The sequence below is a fragment of the Physeter macrocephalus genome, chromosome 11 (genome assembly GCF_002837175.3).
Source record: "Physeter macrocephalus isolate SW-GA chromosome 11, ASM283717v5, whole genome shotgun sequence".
Classification (NCBI taxonomy): Eukaryota; Metazoa; Chordata; class Mammalia; order Artiodactyla; family Physeteridae; genus Physeter; species Physeter macrocephalus.
The window spans coordinates 15,271,735-15,289,866 of NC_041224.1; the positions used below are offsets into that span (position 1 = coordinate 15,271,735).

Below are 18,132 nucleotides of genomic sequence, written 5' to 3' on the forward strand. Positions count from 1 at the left end.
TCCTATACACTAATGATGAAAAATCTGAAAGAGAAATTAAGGAAACACTCCAATTTACCATTGCAACAAAAAGAATGAAATACCTAGAAATAAACCCACCTACAGAGACAAAAGACAGGTAGGCAGAAAACTATAAGACACTGATGAAAGAAATTAAAGATGATACCAACAGATGGAGAGATATACCATGTTCTTGGATTGGAAGAATCAACATTTTGAAAATGACCAAACTACCCAAAGCAATCTACAGATTCAATGCAATCCCTATCAAATTACCAATCGCATTTTTTACCGAACTAGAACAACTATCTTAACATTTGTATGGAGACACAGAAGACCCCAAATAGCCAAAGCCGTCTTGAGGGAAAAAAAGAGAGCTGGAAGAATCAGACTCCCTAACTTCAGACTACACTACAGTAATCAAGACAATATGGTACTGGCACAAAAACAGAAATATAGATCAATGGAACAGGATAGAAAGCCTAGAGATAAACCCACACACCTATGGTCAACTAATCTATGAAAAAGGAGGCTAGGATATACAAATGAAGAAAAGACAGTCTCTTCAATAAATGGTGCTGGGACAACTGGACAGCTACATGTAAAAGAATGAAATTAGAACACTCCCTAACACCATACACAAAAATAAACTCAATATGGTTGAAAGACCTAAGTGTAAGATCATACACTATAAAACTCTTAGAGGAAAACATAGGAAGAACAAACACTCTGACATAAATCACAGCAGCACATTTTTTGACCCACCTCCCAGAGTATTGGAAATTAAAACAAAAATAAACAAACAGGACCTAATGAAACTTAAAAGCTTTTGCACAGCAAAGGAAACTATAAAAAAGAGGAAAAGACAATCCTCAGAATGGGAGAAAATATTTGCAAACGAATCAATGGACAAAGGATTAATCTCCAAAATATATAAACAGCTCATGCAACTCAATATTAAAAAAACAAACAACCCAATCCAAAAATGGGCAGAAGACCTAAATAGACATTTCTCCAAAGAAGACATACAGATGGCACTGTTGGTGGGAGTGTAAATTGATACAGCCACTAAGGAGAACAGTATGGAGGTTCCTTAAAAAACTAAAACTAGAACTGCCATATGATCCAGCAATCCCACTACTGGGCATATATCCAGAGAAAACCATAATTCAAAAAGACACATGCACCTCATTGTTCATTGCTGCGCTATTTACAATAGCCAGGTCATGGAAGCAACCTAAATGCCCATGGACAGACGAATGGATAAAGAAGATGTGGTACATATATACAATGGACTATTACTCAGCCATAAAAAGGAACGAAATTGGGTCACTTGTAGAGACGTGGATGCATCTAGAGACTGTCATACAGAGTGAAGTAAGTCAGAAAGAGAAGAACAAATATCGTATACTAACGCATATATGTAGAACCTAAAAAATGGTACAGATGAACCGGTTTGCAGGGCAGAAGTTGAGACACAGATGTAGAGAACAAAGATATGGACACCAAGCGGGGAAAGCAGCGGGGGGCGGTGGTGGTGTGATGAATTGGGAGATTGGGATTGACATGTATACACTGATGTGTATAAAATGAATGACTAATAAGGACCTGCTGTATAAAAATAAAATAAAATAAAATTCAAAAAGAAAGGAAAAAAAATGCTGCCAGTAATTTTACCATCTCAGGATGCAACTCAACATGTGACATTCACTTTTCATTCAAATACCGCTTTATCTCCAAACCACAACCAGGGAATTTAAATCATTAAACCAGGGAGTTCTTTTCTCACCTTAACAACCATTGCATTATAAAATTGTCAGACTCTTTAGATGATCTTTGGATTTTGGAGTCAAGATGCTATTTAATTACCTGGCCTTTTCTGAGCCTCCCGTGCACTGGTAAATACCAATGAATTCCGTGAGTTGTTTTTGTAACATCGCATCTTTGCCTTCAACTTGAGTAATGAATTTATGCTGTAAAAGATCTGACACTGTTGGACGCTTTTCATAATCTTTAGTCAAGCACCTGCACTGGCAAAAAGGAACATGCCATTATTAGATAAGTTAGAGTTTTGCATTTATCATTCATTCACAGTCCTAAAAACTGCTCTAACACAATGGAATGATGTTCTTCATCGATGCTCAGCCCAGGAAGCACATCTCAAACAACGTTAGAACTGTCATATGATGAATTAATCTGTGAGAGATTACGCCGTAGTGATATCAACTTCCAACTAAATTCCCCTCCCCTAGCCTCCCAGTAAGCATCACTGCAGAGTGATAACTGAACTCATTCTCCATTGCAAAGTCTCCTTTACAAGTCAGTAGCTAAAGATAAACAATAATGCAGTCATTACAGTTTTAATGCTTACCTAGAATTAAAACAAACTTTTCAGTTTCCCTTCCCTAATGCTTTTAAAGGTTTCTCAATTGATCTATTTCTTCCTACGTGATAAAACTGCTAACCCATCTGCGAGGGCTTATGTGCTGAGGATGTTTAAATCCCTTGTCAGTGGATGTTTTTTGAGGTCCTCCAGGAGAAGTACGAATGTGTACCACACCTCTTGATAGGATCAACCAGGTGAGAGCACCTGAAACGGCATCACAGGAGGAACATTGGAACAAACGCTGGATGTTTAACCCACTGTCTTCAGATATTTGGAAGAGGGATTAGACTAGTTTTCAGTCACGAGGGACAAAAGAATCTAGGATCGATGGGGAGAATGAAGAGAGACACAGATTTCTGGTCAGTATAAGGGAGAACTTTTTGATAGGCTTATCAAAGATGGAAAGGACCACACTGGGAAGTAGGACTATTTTTATTAGGGGTTTACTGATTGGATGGCCCCTCGGTGCACATGTTCAAGAAGGATTTACGCTCTGCATACCTTTCCAACCCTGAGGTTCTGAGGATCTATGATTATGAGAAAACTGGTCAGAGTGGGGCTGTCATTTGGGGGTAGAAAAAAAGAAAAAAGAAGAAGGAACCCATGTCTGATCTGACCCATGCCATTTCTCATCTGCATTGTTAATCCCCCTGGGATGAGAATTTGGCAGTTTATTCTATTGGGCTTACCTAAAAAGATACTACCCAGGGATGCTAAAAGATGCTAAGGAATGAGGATGACAATGTCTGGAAATAAGAACAAGTGCTCTTAGTTTTCATTTACTTTCAGAGATTGTGTCGATTTCTGCCACCTGCAGCACTCATATCTACGTATTGAGTTTAGTCACATAGGAGGTTATTTTATTCAGGTAAAACATTATCAGATAGCTGATGTGTGCCAGCCACTCTGCTAGACACCAGAGTTACAGTGACAAGTAAGGCACATTCAGTGCCCTGGAGTTGTTTACTGGCTAGTGAGGGAGAAAGACCTCTAAACAGGTAGTGAAATAAAAGAGGAAATGCTACTAGAGGAAGAGGAACAAAGGACGGGAGAGCTCCCAGGGTAGAGTCCTAACTGCTTGGGGGAAACCAGGAAATGTCGCTCAGAGGTGAAATTGTGCCGATATGTCAAAGTCACCAAGTCCCACTGAGGATCCACGCGGAAGGATCTGCGGACACGGGACGTGGCTATGAATCGTGGGGAGCCCTTCAAAGCTACCAACAATTCTCCTGAGAGGTCTGTGAAATTCGACTGCAGTTTATTAAATATTCTGCAGTGCATAGTACATACTCAGTAAAGACTATTTAAGTGAAAACTAAAAAAAAAGCAGATTATCGAACTTTCTTGTATTTTCATAACCCTTAAATAACTCTTTTTATAGAAACAAGCAGATATTCTTGGTAGGAAAACCAGTGATAGCAGTATGGACAAGGATGACCGGTTCCTCTACTTTTTTGCCCTCTTTACATTTTCTGAGTGAGCTTTGACACATCAAAGCTTAATGACCCCTCTCTCCCATTTACAACTTGCAGTCATCCCTTCCCTTATTTTCTCAAGGTTAAGTCATGATAAAGACTGTGAAAAAAGTTCATGGACAGATTTAGAAATGGCTGACTCATAGCTTCTAGTCAATTGTCTGGAGGCACTGCACTTGTACTAAACATCTGTCAAATTAAAAGTGAACTTCAAACGTATAAGCATTTTATCTGTATGATTATCTGACTCACCAAGTGCAATGACAACTTCCCTGTGATGGGAATTAGCGATGCAGATAAATGAAGGGCTAAGAAACGGACTGAACAGACGATGGGTGAGAAGGTGGGACATGCTGAGGGTGAGGCTGCAAAGGGCAGGTGGACAGAAGAACAGGTTCGTGGAGGATGCAACGCCTGCAGAAGCACAGCTATCGCTAAGTGAATGAACAAGACCCTGAGATCATTATCAGAACAATAATGGGTTCACTGAACATTCAGAAGACACTACAAATGCGTGTTTTGAAGAAAATCATGCAAACTTCTGGGGCTATTTAAGAGATAAGGAGGAGATTCAGAAGCACAGAGGAATTGTTATAAAAAGCACATCTCAAAGTTACAGCAGAATGGGATATCGTTAATTCTTTTAAAAGACTCTGTTATTACTCACTTGCTGATGAAGTCATTGAATTCTGCTGACCATATCTCAGGCTGCCTCAGTTTTGGGGGTGGATTCCTAGAAAAATAAGATACAAGGTTGGACTGTGCACATTGGTGAGTAACGATAAAAATTAAGAGGCAGAGCCAGCCAGACTAATGCATTGCTGCATTAAGATTCTGCCAGGTATAATCAAGCATTACCATCATTTTCCAATTTAAAGACAGATAATTAGTTTTTAATCATTCTTTATATGGAATGACACTTTCCTTGCTTCTCGGAAAGCACTTAATATATGATGCATTTTTTTCTAGCTGATAATTTTTCTTCTTTGAAAGAAGCTTCTTGCTTTGAACTGAGAGCCCTAGAGGAAAACATAAATACTTAGCCGAATAGAAACAATGACTACTGGGGAAAAGATTTTTTCTTTTGAGTCCAGCAGAAATCTCTGAGGAATATTCAGGGTACACAGAGGTGACCTGAAAGGAGAAGTGTTCAGAATATGGAGGAAACTGCAGCATAGAGGGGCCTGTATAGTAGAATGCCTTTACGACTTGTTCTGTTGTTACTGGGTAGAGGGCCAGAAACAAGGTTACAAAAGTAAGGAACTGGAAAATATGATTAGCAATAAAGCTCTGAATGCCACTTAGAAGATTCTGTTATTAATTCCTTTCATTTTAAGCTGAACGAATCTTTTCTTTTTTTGGTATGTTCATGAATACAAAGGAACATCATTTGAAACTGAGGCTGATCTAACTGTAATCAAGCACACTGATCAACCAGGAGAGTTGAATTTGCTGAAGTGCTGCTTTATGTTAATTCCAACAGCTCCTCGTTTTCATTAGTGGAATGGAAATACTTTGTCTTCAGCTCTGCATTAGTCCTTAAATAGCTTATAACGAAATTAATGTACAGTCTGTACAGGCTCATTAAAGAAAAGTACAGCTACTCATCTACCCTAGATCACACCTAAAGCTCATTTTATGATCCTAGGACTATTTGAAGATTGCTGATTTGAACATTAAAAGAAGTAATTCTTTTCTGCAACAATCTTGCTTTGCTTCTTGTTCTCCTGAAAATTTCCTTTCTAAGAGATTTATCGGTTTCTTGGAGTATAACAAGGTTTTGATGATTTTAGGACATTCAGAACCGGGTAGCTTTTCAGATCCCCCTTTTTTTTCTCATTTCTACAGTCAGTATTCTTAGAATTCCATTTCAGAGAAATACTGGTGGTAGACGTAATAAGAACTAAGATGGTGCAGCTTCCAGAAGTACTTGCTCATAGGTACGATATGTATCAACAGTAGCATCCTTCCTCCATGTGGTGCCATCACCAAGAGCAGTAACACTAGGCTAACTGTGGTCATTTAAACCGTAATTTAAATGGCTCAGGAAGAATAGTGCTTCATCTTACATACTGAATGACAGTAGGAATTAGGATATACAGATTTTTTTGTTTGTTTTCCTCAAATTTAATGAAATGTCTGACTTGGTATAGAGCAGGTTTTCTGCCTTTTTTTTTTGGCTGCACAGCGCCGCGTGCAGGCTCCTAGTCCCCAACCAAGGATCGAACCTGCGCCCCCTGCAGTGGAAGGCACAGAGTGAGTCTTAAACCACTGGACCTCCAGGGAAGGCCCTCTGCTCTTTTTTGTAATCTTGCTTCCCCACTTACCAAATAAGCAATATATTTTACAAACAGTAAGACCTGAGAGATACATTGAAACTGTTATGTAAACGATGATCTATCTCTAAGGCATTATAATTCAGAACATATAGACAGGACAGAAAATTCCAAGGTAAAGTTAAAAACAAATTCAAATGATTTGGTCCTATACTAATTTAATTACATGCCAAATATTCCAAACAGATCTATTTGGAAATGAATAGGTCATATTGGCATTATTTCTTTAGGACCGGAACCACGCCCCACCAGGGCTTTGTGCATATGATTCAGTGTTCTATAGGCATTAGGACCACACAATTTATTTAATGGAGACTGTGGTAACAAACTGTAACATACACTACCCTCTCTGCCCTGGACCCCTGTCACCACAGGCCCTCTCTGTGTGCATTTCATTAAAATTAAGGTACCAGGCAAAACCCTTAAGAAAGTCTTCAAAAGACAACACATTTATAATAAAAAGAGGCAGTATTTTCACATCAGTTTCCTGAAATATCTAGGAACTACCCAAAGCATATATAAAACAGTGTTTAATTAGTGATAAGATCAGCAGGGGAAAGTCTGTCAATACACACATTGAAGGGGAGGGGACTCCATAGAAAAGCATCTTCCTGGATCCAAAGAGATTATTCTTCTAAGTTTAGTGTTTCATATTAATATATTCAAAACACTAACAAATTTGAAATCATTACTTTATCAATAAATTTTATTTCTAATTTTCTTAATACTATTATCTTAAAGTTCTAAACAAAGGGAAGTATTAGCAAGTAGTAAAAAAATTACTAGATTGATAGAGTGAAATGAAGCACATCACTGTTACACTGACTGTGGACCAGGGAGCCTCACTGATGAATCTGGGAATGGATCAACAGTGGCAGGAACTGCTGTTTTCTGAGCGCAAATCCTTGCCAAAGAAAAAAAGACATACTTAGTACCAAGAGAAAGCTCTTTTACTTAGACCAGGGAAATGCAACTATGGAACAAAAAGAGTGTCTCGGAAGAAGCAGCATGATATTCCAGGCCACTCTGCTCCCAACCTAATGAAATATATCTGGGTATTTCCATGAGGAGCTTGACGAGCACTCAGTGGCTAGAGGAAGACAGATGGGCTGCAGGTACTGGACCCAGTGTGAGAGCCCCCTGACCTTGGTATTTTGAAGAGTGCTCGCATGGGATGGAGGTCTGCCAGTGGAGGATCTCCATCCCCAAGCTCGATGGCCGTGATCCCCAGGGACCACGTGTCACATCTGGCATCGTAAGTTGTATCCAACTGCTGTTCACATGCAATCACCTAGTAGAAAATGAAAGAAAAATGAAGTTTGTGACTTTAACAAGCACATAGCAAAATGCTTAGAACAATGTGTAAGTGTTCAAACTGATGAGGTTTGAGAGCTCCGAGCGAAGGCAGTAACACACGGGAGTAAAGCTCAAATTATAATCAGTAGCAGTAGTTTTATTCTGAGAACAGAGAATATCTTAGCAGGATTGCAAGTATGAGAAGAAACCTATGAAAAAAAATTTTTGAAAATGCAAAACAGAAAGGGGACTGAAACAGTGTACCCCATGGGAAGGGATGTAATCAAATACACAGCTAACACCTATGCAATGATAGTCACTTGATACACATTTGATGAGTGAACAGAGTCATTCATCTCAGCAAAGATAAAGAATACATCTTTAACAAATAAAAAGCAAAGGAGGTAAAGAACAATAAGCTTGAGAGCAGTCTAGTTAAATGGCCTCAATCTTTTCTGACAACTAGAAGGCAGGAATGAGACAAGTGTGGAGAAATGCAAAAAGGCTTATGCCATTAATAAGAGAAAAATAAACTGGATAAAAATAAACATTGGTAAGGCTTTATCAGCAGTTATCTGGGAGCACACTAAATAGTAAAGCTACAACCAGCTTTTTAAAAATTCCATTAATCAAAGGATGTCACTAAGAGACAAGAAAAAAAAGGGGGGAATCTTTTTTGCAATATCATGAAATAGTGTTAACACAGAAGAATTATTACACAGTTACTTCACAATTTATTTCTAAATGTGTAAGTATAAATACAGACAGACTGCAAATAAGAATTGTAACATCAGTGATAACAAAAAGAAAATTCAACTATAAATTTTTAAAACTATTTTTTACATTTAAAAAAATTTTACATTTTGTGAATGCCAACTCACAAGACAAATAAAAAATGATGTGGGGATAATGGCAGGTTAGAGTTTTATCATTTAACTATAGTACTATGAAATGATATGCAAAGTGAAAGGAATCTAAGGTCCTGTCTGGAACGTAGTTCATCTTTCTGACTCTACTTAACATCAAGCTTAACACATTAAAAAATCCCTGTGTTGGCACAGAGGATGAATTTATGCCCCAATTTTCCCATGATGTTCTAGGTTTATGCTCGCTTCCCTAGAGTCATTATAAATACCATCCCCTTTCACTCTCCAAAGTGTCCTGGCTTGGACAGTAAGTTACATGGTCACCCAGCACAGCCACTGTCTCCCCTGTCCCCTTCACTGTGAAACACACATACTCTAGTTTGGGAAGGATGGCTTTACGTAACTGACAAATGCTACCTTTGATCTAGAATTTAACTGAAAAAATGTCAAATCAAGAATTTCACTTTTCAACTGATAATCAATTTGAACAATTTTGTTTACCTTATTCTTTTCTAATTCATAGCAATTTGACATGAATAACATAGAGCTGGCATATATGTGATGTCTTCATTAACTAGATAGTTGATTACTCAAAATGTATTCAAAATACATTCTTCAACAATTCTAGGTAAGTGGAAATTTATTGAAATATTGCCAATCATTCACAAGTTGGAATATGCTTATTACAGGGAGATGCATATAATAGGCACAAAATCTTGAACATATATTTATATGACAGTTTGAAAAGACCACAGTGAACCTTTCTCTTTTATATAATATCCATTGGTTTGCTGAGCAGGAAAGCACTTTCAAACCCTATTTGTACTACAGTAGGCTTATTAATAATAAATAATGACTTATCAGTAAAATGCCTATCTAGTAATTACATAGTAAGAAGTATCAATTTTAATTATTAACTTATTTATTATTCTGGTAATTCAATTTTAGATAGATCAAAATATTTCCTTTTCCTCATAGACTGGTTCCAAGATCTACTAATCAAAATTATTTTTACTAAATGGCAAACTTAAAATATAATACTGGCTTTGTTGCTATAAATTAACATGAAAAATATAAAGCTAGACGATTATTTAATATTAAACATTTTGTTTTATATATTATAGTATTTTTATAGTAATTAATCATATATGTGGATAAGATGCAAAGCTTGGTATTATAGCTAAATTTTATTAATTTTTCACTTTGAAAATTTTTCATAAGCTTTTAAAACAACAGTAATGTATCAGAACAAACTGAAGAAACTCTCACTTGAGATTCTTACTCAATTTTTTTTAGCATTTTTATTTGAGATACTCTTATTCAATTTTGTTTTTGCTTATATAACTATACTTTCTACTTTTATTCTAAGATGTTCTCCCTGTTCAAAAAATTTTTGAATCCATTGGAATTTTTTAGTTTCTTAAGCTAACTTATCCTTTTCTCCATGTTTTACATTACACTTACATTTTAACTTTTTTTTGCAAGTAGTAATTGAACTAGTATTAAAATAGGAACAGTACACCAGGATTTAATCCTCAAGCAAATTTAATTCTACGATTTTGCAATATTAATGTAGTATTTGAATTACTTCTCCTCCCTTCACTCGCTAGAGTTGTAGGTAAATAGCAGAGCTTTTCCCAAAGGTTGCAGAGAGCTTTCAAACATATGTTCTCTACTGATAAACATAATTAAAAGGATTAAAGGCATTAACAGTGACTGTGGAGAAAAGATGTGACTCTAGAAAACATTTTTCCTCAACTATTTTAGCAGTTTCTCTACAACATCCCAAAGGTGATGGTGAAAAGAATCTCCGGAAGTGCAATATGGCCCGAAGCAGAGTGACTCAACATGGGAACCTTCTATAAACACAGGTTAATAGGCCTCAATCTGACCTTAAACAAAGCTAGGCGTTTTTATATTTCTATCCAAGTTAAAAACAGAATCTAAATATCATTAAGAGAGATGCATGCTAAGCAATTAAAAGTATATTTAATGAAAAATCAAGGCTGCAGGTACAGCTGACCCTTGAACAATACAGGGTTAGGGGTTCCAACCCCCCGAGCAGTCGAAAATCCACGTACTGCTATCTCTGCCTCAAAAACAGAGGAATGGATAAATGACTCACCCAAGGTCAGGAAGCTGACACAGTTTGGATAGAATCAGGACTCAAACCCTAGTTCTTTTGATTCCACATATTGTGAGCTCTGATCAAACACAAACTTTTCCCCACACTTAGTTAATTTAAAGATCTGTAAAATGGGATTGGGATTAGCAGATACCAACTACTATATATAAAACAGATAAACAACAAGGTCCTACTGTATAGCACAGGGAACTACATTCAATATCTTGTAATAACCTAAAATGAAAAAGAACAGGAAAAAGAACATATACATGTATAACTAAATCACTTTGCTGTACAGCAGAAACTAACACAACATTGTAAATCAACTATACTTCAATAAAAAAAGAAAACAATCTGTAAAATGAAAATACAGGTACTATATTTATTGAAAAAAAATTTGCGTAGAAGCAAACCCGCAGTTCAAACCTGTGTTGTTCAACTGTAGTTTCTCTTTACCTCATGTGACTCATTCATTCAATCCCTCATTTATTCACATATTTGCTCAGAGCCCATTTATTATCTCCCATGTCCCTCCTCACACATGTAATTATGTCACATAAAAACAACACAACTGGGCTTCCCTGGTGGCGCAGTGGTTGAGAGTCCGCCTGCCGATGCGGGGGACGCGGGTTCGTGCCCCGGTCCGGGAGGATCCCACGTGCCGCGGAGCGGCTGGGCCCAAGAGCCATGGCCGCTGAGCCTGTGCGTCCGGAGCCTGTGCTCCTCAACGGGAGAGGCCACAACGGTGAGAGGCCCGCGTACCACAAAAAAAAAAAAAAAAAAAAAAAAAAAAAAAAAAACACCACAACTGACATTTTCTTCTAGTATATTCCAAAAACGCATATGGAGCTAGAGTATGCATAAAAAGGAAACTCAGAAAGGATCAAATATTACATTTGCCTCCCTCAAAACTCTATCTGACCTCAGGAGCCATCCAAAAGGGCGTTCCTACAGATGTATTCCGACGGTGCCAGGTGCTGGTGAGCTGTGCAGACACTCCTGGAAGGAAGAGACGAGACTTACTTCTTGCGTTCATTACTCAGGTAAGGAGATTCCAACTGCAATAAATTTGCTTACAAACTAATATTAAAATTCTGTTCCCTTACAGTTTGGATAGAATCAGGACTCAAACCCCAGTTCTTTTGATTCCACGTATTGTGAGCTCCGATCAAACACAAACTTTTCCCCACACTTAGTTAATTTAAAGATCTGTAAAATGGGATTGGGATTAGCAGATGCCAACTACTATATATAAAACAGATTGAAGTTCAAGCCATTGGACGTGAACTTCACCTTAACGTATCCTAAGTCAGGATGTCTACATAGCCAAGATACACAATGAAGTTCAAGCCATTGGACTTGAACTTCACCTTAACGTATCCTAAGTCAGGATGTCTACATAGCCAAGATACACAATGGTCCTCCTATTTTCTATTTCTCATATCCAAACATATCCAGGCTTAAAGGCCCATTCCAAGTTTTAGTTCCCCCTTGCTGACTTAATCTGCTCCTGATCATACTAACCTCTGTATCTTTTGACCTTCTAGATTTTAAACTATTTGTCTGTATTGCATATTTTGGCACGTAGTTATGATTTGAAAGGTAGGCTCTCTCCACTCCCACCTCCCTCTCTGCACTACTAAATTCTGGTGAATTTGAGAATGTTTTATATCGTGGTATGCACATAGTAGGTGACTTGTGAATGTGAATAAAATTATTTTCCATCTGTCAACTTGCGACAAATCACACCTGACCGGAAATTTCAAATTAACTACATCTATGTAAACCAACACCATCAATAGAATCAGTTCTTTTCCTTTAGAGAATTATACACAGAAGGATTACAATGAAAAGGAATAACCAAATATTTCAATCATGTCATCTCATTAATTCCACCTGGTAAGATACAATCATAACTGACTCAGGAAAATCCAGAGTATAGTCTCCCTCCTCACATTTCATACTTTTGCTCCTCTGGCTGCACGGTGCTGCTTCCCTTGACCTGCTCTGGACTTGATCGGTTATCCCCAAATCATGGACTTTAACTCCTTGATGTCCCTGTTTTGAAGAGTACCTCCCGGTGTCACATTTGTTTTAGGCTCTAGCTGTTTACCTTATAGGCCAAGTAGAAAAAAGGCACTAATTGAGGTTTAAAATTGGATATATTTGATTCCTCCAAGATGATTCCTCCAAGATGATACATTGTCATGAAATTCAAAGGCCATATTCAGCCAAAAGGGCATTTCACTGGTGGAAACATACTTGAGCAGAGGGCTAGGCAGTATGTTTTGGTTTCATATTAATTTCGTCCCTCAAGGAGCTCCTCCACTAATGTATTAATCTTGTCCTAAGTGGAATCTTCATCTATGGCCTTCACATTTTGCCTTTAAAAAAGCTTATCATTTGACAGAAAAAATATCCTCATGAAATCATCTTTGAAATTCAAAGGAAATTATCTAATCTGTGATTGAAGGTTCTCCCTTGAATATTTTCTAATACATGACCTGAAGAAAGGGAATAAACATTTAATACACATTTCTCCCAAATGCATACTCTACCTCTATCTCTACTCGAGGTATTTTACCTTTCAGAACAATTAAGTATAAATCTAAACATTTTATCTTGTCTTTTCCTATGAATTAAAGGGAGGAATGATTAAGCTTGACTTTTATAGTATCAGAGTACAGTAATTTATTTATATAAGTAGGAAAAGTAAATAGATTTTAAAAGAAATTTAACTTAAAATTGATTATAAATCTACTAAAATTTATTCTAAGGGCTTATAATTATTTATGAAAAAATTGAAAATTATATTTGACCCTCGGTGAACATTTTTGCTTCCATTTCATAAAGGTAGTTTAAGAATTCAAACGTCATTTAAGCAAAATGTAAAGGGGGTAGAAAAAACCACAACTGAGTAAAATATCGGAAGTTTTGCTCCTGGTAAGAAAGTGACACTTTAGACTAATCATTTGATACATTTTTCTTCTTTCTGAAGATAAAGAAAATATGATGTCGCTAGAATTGGCATTTTTCAGCAAGCAGTCATGCCCTGGCGTCTGAATTTATAGATATGGATGTCAGGAAAGGACCATCCCTACATACTCCACAGGAAATATACTGGGAAGGAGGCTAAGAAGAGTGACTTAGGGTGTGGCACAGGACCCAAGACAGACCATTCAGACTTCCTGGAAATGTGAATCTTGAGTGGAGACACCAGAGGGACTAGACTAGAGTGACCAGGGTGAGTCATCCGGTGTTGAGGGTCTAAGGATTAGCCCAGGTGATGCTGCTCTGGAGGCCCAGGGATGCCAGAGCCCTTTCCTAGGAGGCCGGACTGCCCAGCTTCTCCCTTGGCCTTGTAGGCCACTCGGTGCCATTTTCCGTAGCATTGCCTAAGTTGGTCAGAGTTAAGTTTCTGCTGCCTACAATCAAGGAACTCGGACTGATACAAGAACCTAATGATTTTACATATAAAGGAGCAAACTAACAAGGGTAATGGTCAATAATAATGAGTTTACAAAGTCTAAGAGTTATTAGGTTTTATATTAATATGAATTAAGAATTTTTTAAAGCAAACGTTTGGCCTCCAAACTTCTTGATCACACATTCCAAACAATAAGAAACTTCTGAGCAAGCATACTCGATATAGATACAGACTATTTTCTACATATTTCCAAGTATAGTAATATATACATTATGAAATGTATAAAGATAATCTTAAAGGATGATATTAAAATAAGTATTATGAATATTTCATAATAAGTTATGGATATTTCTGCACATCAATGATATCTGGGATAATGAATTACAATGCTAATGGAGTCTCATATATTTAGAGTCCTTTGGGATCCTTCAGAAAGACTGTTTTACACCTGGTTCCTGTAAACTGAATGGGAACAAGAAAAATTCAGCCCAGAATGTGAAGAAGGAAAAACAAAGTCTCAAAATAAGTGAAAAAGGAAAAATGCAAGTAGGTAGAATAAGAAACCCTTGAGTCTGAGAATACTGGATAATTATCACATTGAAAACAGGACACACACCTATGAAAGAGTAACAGAGGAAGGTCTTGACCGAATCATGTTTGTTGAATGCTTCTGCAATGACTGTTAACTCTGAAGATCATTTTTCCAACACAACCAACTACTTCAGAACTAGAAGGCAACTTAATGGTCGTAACATTTAACGTGTTCATTTTCAGGTTAGTAAACCTTAGCTGGAGAGAAAAATGAGTTTTCTGAGGACAAATGGCATTTTTACTTAACATAAATTCCCACAAGAAAATTAGCTAAGAAGGTAGAAAAATGCAAAATTCTCTTAAGAATGACTCACTTAAATTACTTTAAAAGGCAACAGGACGGCCTTCCCTGGTGGTGCAGTGGTTAAGAATCTGCCTGCCAATACAGGGGACACGGGTTCAAGCCCTGGTCCAGGAAGATCCCACATGCTGCAGAGCAACTAAGCCCCAACTTGTGCCGCAACTACTGAGACTGAGCTCTAGAGCCTGTGAGCCACAACTACTGAGCCCGTGTGCCACAACTACTGAAGCCCGTTTGCCTAGAGCCCGTGCTCCGCAACAAGAGAAGCCACTGCAGTGAGAAGCCCATGCACCACAACGAAGAGTTGCCCCTGCTCGCCGCAACTAAAGCCCACGCACAGCAACGAAGACCCAATGCAGCCAAAAATAAATTAATTAAATATATTAATTAAAAAATAATAATAATAAATAAATAAGATCATTGAGTGCTGGTCCAAAACACTTATTTTACAATGAGAAAAACTGAGAAGACAAAGACGTGATTCTTAAAAAAACAGAAGGAAAGTCCTCTTTGGTACCCCTAAAGCGATCACATCATGGAAAGGCAGAACTGGTGACTTACACTAAAATTGCTACCCTGCACTGAGGTAGTTTGTTTTTGTGTTAGGTAATTCCCTAGATATAGGTTTTCTTTCATTTGTTGCTAAATGAAAACTCTTTCAAGATGTCTGAAATCCATTCTTAACTTCGTAACAGAATTTTTTGGTGTACTTTACGTAATTTAATTTCAACAATAAAAACCAGAATTTTGAACATCTCTCAGAATATAGGGCAGTGCCCATCAATAAGAAAAAAAATATTCTCTAGGATATTTAGAAATTTCTTTGTCTCTCCCTTTCCATAACCCTCTTTTAAAAAAAATCTTTATTTACAGTTACTTTCAGAAGAGGAAGGCCCAGGCAGATGCGCCTGTCGTGTATCAGCCCAGTTCCCAGTCACGGCTGACTGCATCAAAGGGGATGTCTGACCCTGCCTGTCCAGCTGAGCTCCTTCTCTCACTCCCAATTCCTTTGGATTTAGGTGCTGAAAGTCTGGATTGGTTAGCTTCTGGCACTAGACCCATAAGGTCATGAAGGCTGAGACAGTTGAGGCTGCTATTTTTGAGAAGCCTTGTTGGGCAACATGAAGACTCCAGAGGCTGCTCTGTAGACACTCAAAGAGAAGCAGAGAGGAGAGATTCAGTTTCTCCAGTGAGAGAGTGACACGCAGCAAGCGGTCTTGGTTCTCATCTTCCGTTCTTCTGTCTGTTCCAGTCCCCTTCCTCCTGTTCTTCTTATCTAGGAAATTGCCTTTTGTATCTTACTCCTTTTTGGAACTAGTTGGGGGTTCTTGTCCTTACAACTGAAAGGCCCTTGACCAAGACATATACACTATCTATAAGGCCAAACAGCTTCGTTCAACATCAGAAAATGTTCGCTTTGGCAGAGTTGAGCCCATAGGTTCCGTTGGAAACACAGAGGTCTAAAACAAAGAGTCCATTTATTCATGGTTTTGCTTTACAAATTGAAAGAATTCATACATGTCTTTCCTTTCAAATAAAATAAAGGTCACCTCCCTGAAGTATAAAAATAAATTCTGACTGAGGAAAATATTAATTTTTTGTATAGGTATGAAAATTCTAAAGCTCTGACAACTTTTAAAAATGGTTCTTCCCTCTAGTTTCTTTTTTCAATATATCATTTCATTATATAAAGCACTAGCTCTCAAATTTTCAAGATTCATAACATTCAACTACCAAATATATATATCTGGTAGATATATAGGTGTGTATACATATAATCTTTAGACATATACATAAACATCTTTAGACGTATGTGCTGTCTCCAACTCTACTCCATAGTTAAAAAAATTTTTTGACATAATCTCAACCTTAGAGAAAAGTTGGCAAGAGAAGTATAAATAATTTTGTTTCCTGAACCATTTAAGTATGTAAGTATGTAAACCATGTAATGTAAGTGGGCTACATGATGCCCTTTCACCCCCAAATACTTTAATGTATGATTGCTACAAACAAGGACATTCCCCTACCTACCCACAATACAATTAATAAAACCAGGAAATTTAACACGGATGCTACAAAAGTGGGTTATTAATAAATAAGTCACAACTTCTCTTTGACCTACATTATTCATTGGGGATTTGATCTAAAATTTAGCATGTGGGTAATAAGAGATTGAAAGCCATAAAATACTGTCATAAGAACGATGTCTAAATAAGTCACAAGAAGTACATTCTGTACTTTGGTATTGAAATGTTAACTATTCTATTAGAAATGAAGATCCCCAGAGAGAAATCTGTAGAAATGAGAACTGAGTACTGCCCTTTAAATTTAGTCTCTCTTTCATTTTCTATTCCAAATGAGGACTGCTTTTTCAGACGTTAGTTGACTTGCCTAAAGGGGTTTACCTCCTGGGAGGTCGTGTTATTTATTGATTGATCATACACCAGTGACTGCTAATGTATTTCATTTATAACATCTGCAAGCTCACTTGTCTTTTTATTCTCTGACGTGGCTGGTGGTTTTCTGTAAAAGCCTAGCCCACTTAACAAGAAAACAAAAGGTTTTCTTAAAGGCTCTACTCATAACTAGCATTAGCAAACTGAATCTTACTTTTAGTGTAATTAAATAGCTTGATATTTAAAGTTAATATCCAATTGACTCTAGCAAAGGTCTATTATTTTTTTAAACAGAAAGAAGCACCTATTTTGGGAACTCAGATTTTCAATATTTAGCAACTATCAATACTTAAATAAAGTATTTATTTACTATTTATCAAGTACCTACTATGTATACAACACTGAGCTAGGGGTGAGGTGACAGTATTACTTCATGATAATAGCTCAGATTTTCTTAATTATAAAGTGTCAATAATTATACTACATAGCTCACCTGTATCATCCCATTTACTCTCCACAGCGATCAACCGTATGAGGTAGAGACTGTTTTTCATACTTGATGTCCCTGGAAATTTTAAGTGACCTTCTCAAGGTCACACAATTACATGGAAAATCCTGCCTCCCATTCACTCACTCATTCGAGAGTATTTATTGAGCACTTCCGATGTGCCAGTGCCATGCTTGGTTCCAGGGACAGAGTGATAGGACAGACAGAGACCGAGCCATCACAAAGCTCACAGCTTAGCAGCAAAGGTAGTCAAATTAAACACATGATTATAGTCAAGTGTGATAACTGTTTGGCTAAAGAAAAGACAGAGTGCATATATACAATGGAATATTACTCAGTCATTAAAAAGAATGAAATAATGTCATTTGCAGCAACATGGATGGACCTGGAGATTATCATACTAAGTGAAGTAAGTCAGACAGAGA

The 18,132-nt window shown here is 37.3% G+C and overlaps 1 protein-coding gene across 29 annotated transcripts in view; it reads right to left on the reverse strand.

Annotated features, from left to right (window-relative positions):
* Window positions 1–18,132, reverse strand: part of MYO3A (myosin IIIA) — a 206,463-nt gene that overhangs the window by 147,599 nt on the left and 40,732 nt on the right. For 24 of the 29 annotated variants that reach the window (XR_003681774.2, XR_003681775.2, XR_003681776.1 and 21 more), the window contains 4 exons: window positions 11,407–11,483; window positions 7,343–7,488; window positions 4,529–4,594; window positions 1,870–2,025 (listed from right to left, as the gene is read on the reverse strand). Coding sequence is in view for 25 of the 29 variants with exons in the window: in XM_028495288.1 (XP_028351089.1) it covers window positions 1,870–2,025; window positions 4,529–4,594; window positions 7,343–7,488; window positions 11,407–11,483 (445 nt within the window). In the remaining 4 variants the exon portion in view is untranslated. Of the gene's footprint in view, window positions 1–1,869; window positions 2,026–4,528; window positions 4,595–7,342; window positions 7,489–11,406; window positions 11,484–14,527; window positions 14,701–18,132 lie in introns of all 29 variants that reach the window. The other 5 variants (XM_055087763.1, XM_055087764.1, XM_055087761.1 and 2 more) reach the window with 1 other exon arrangement.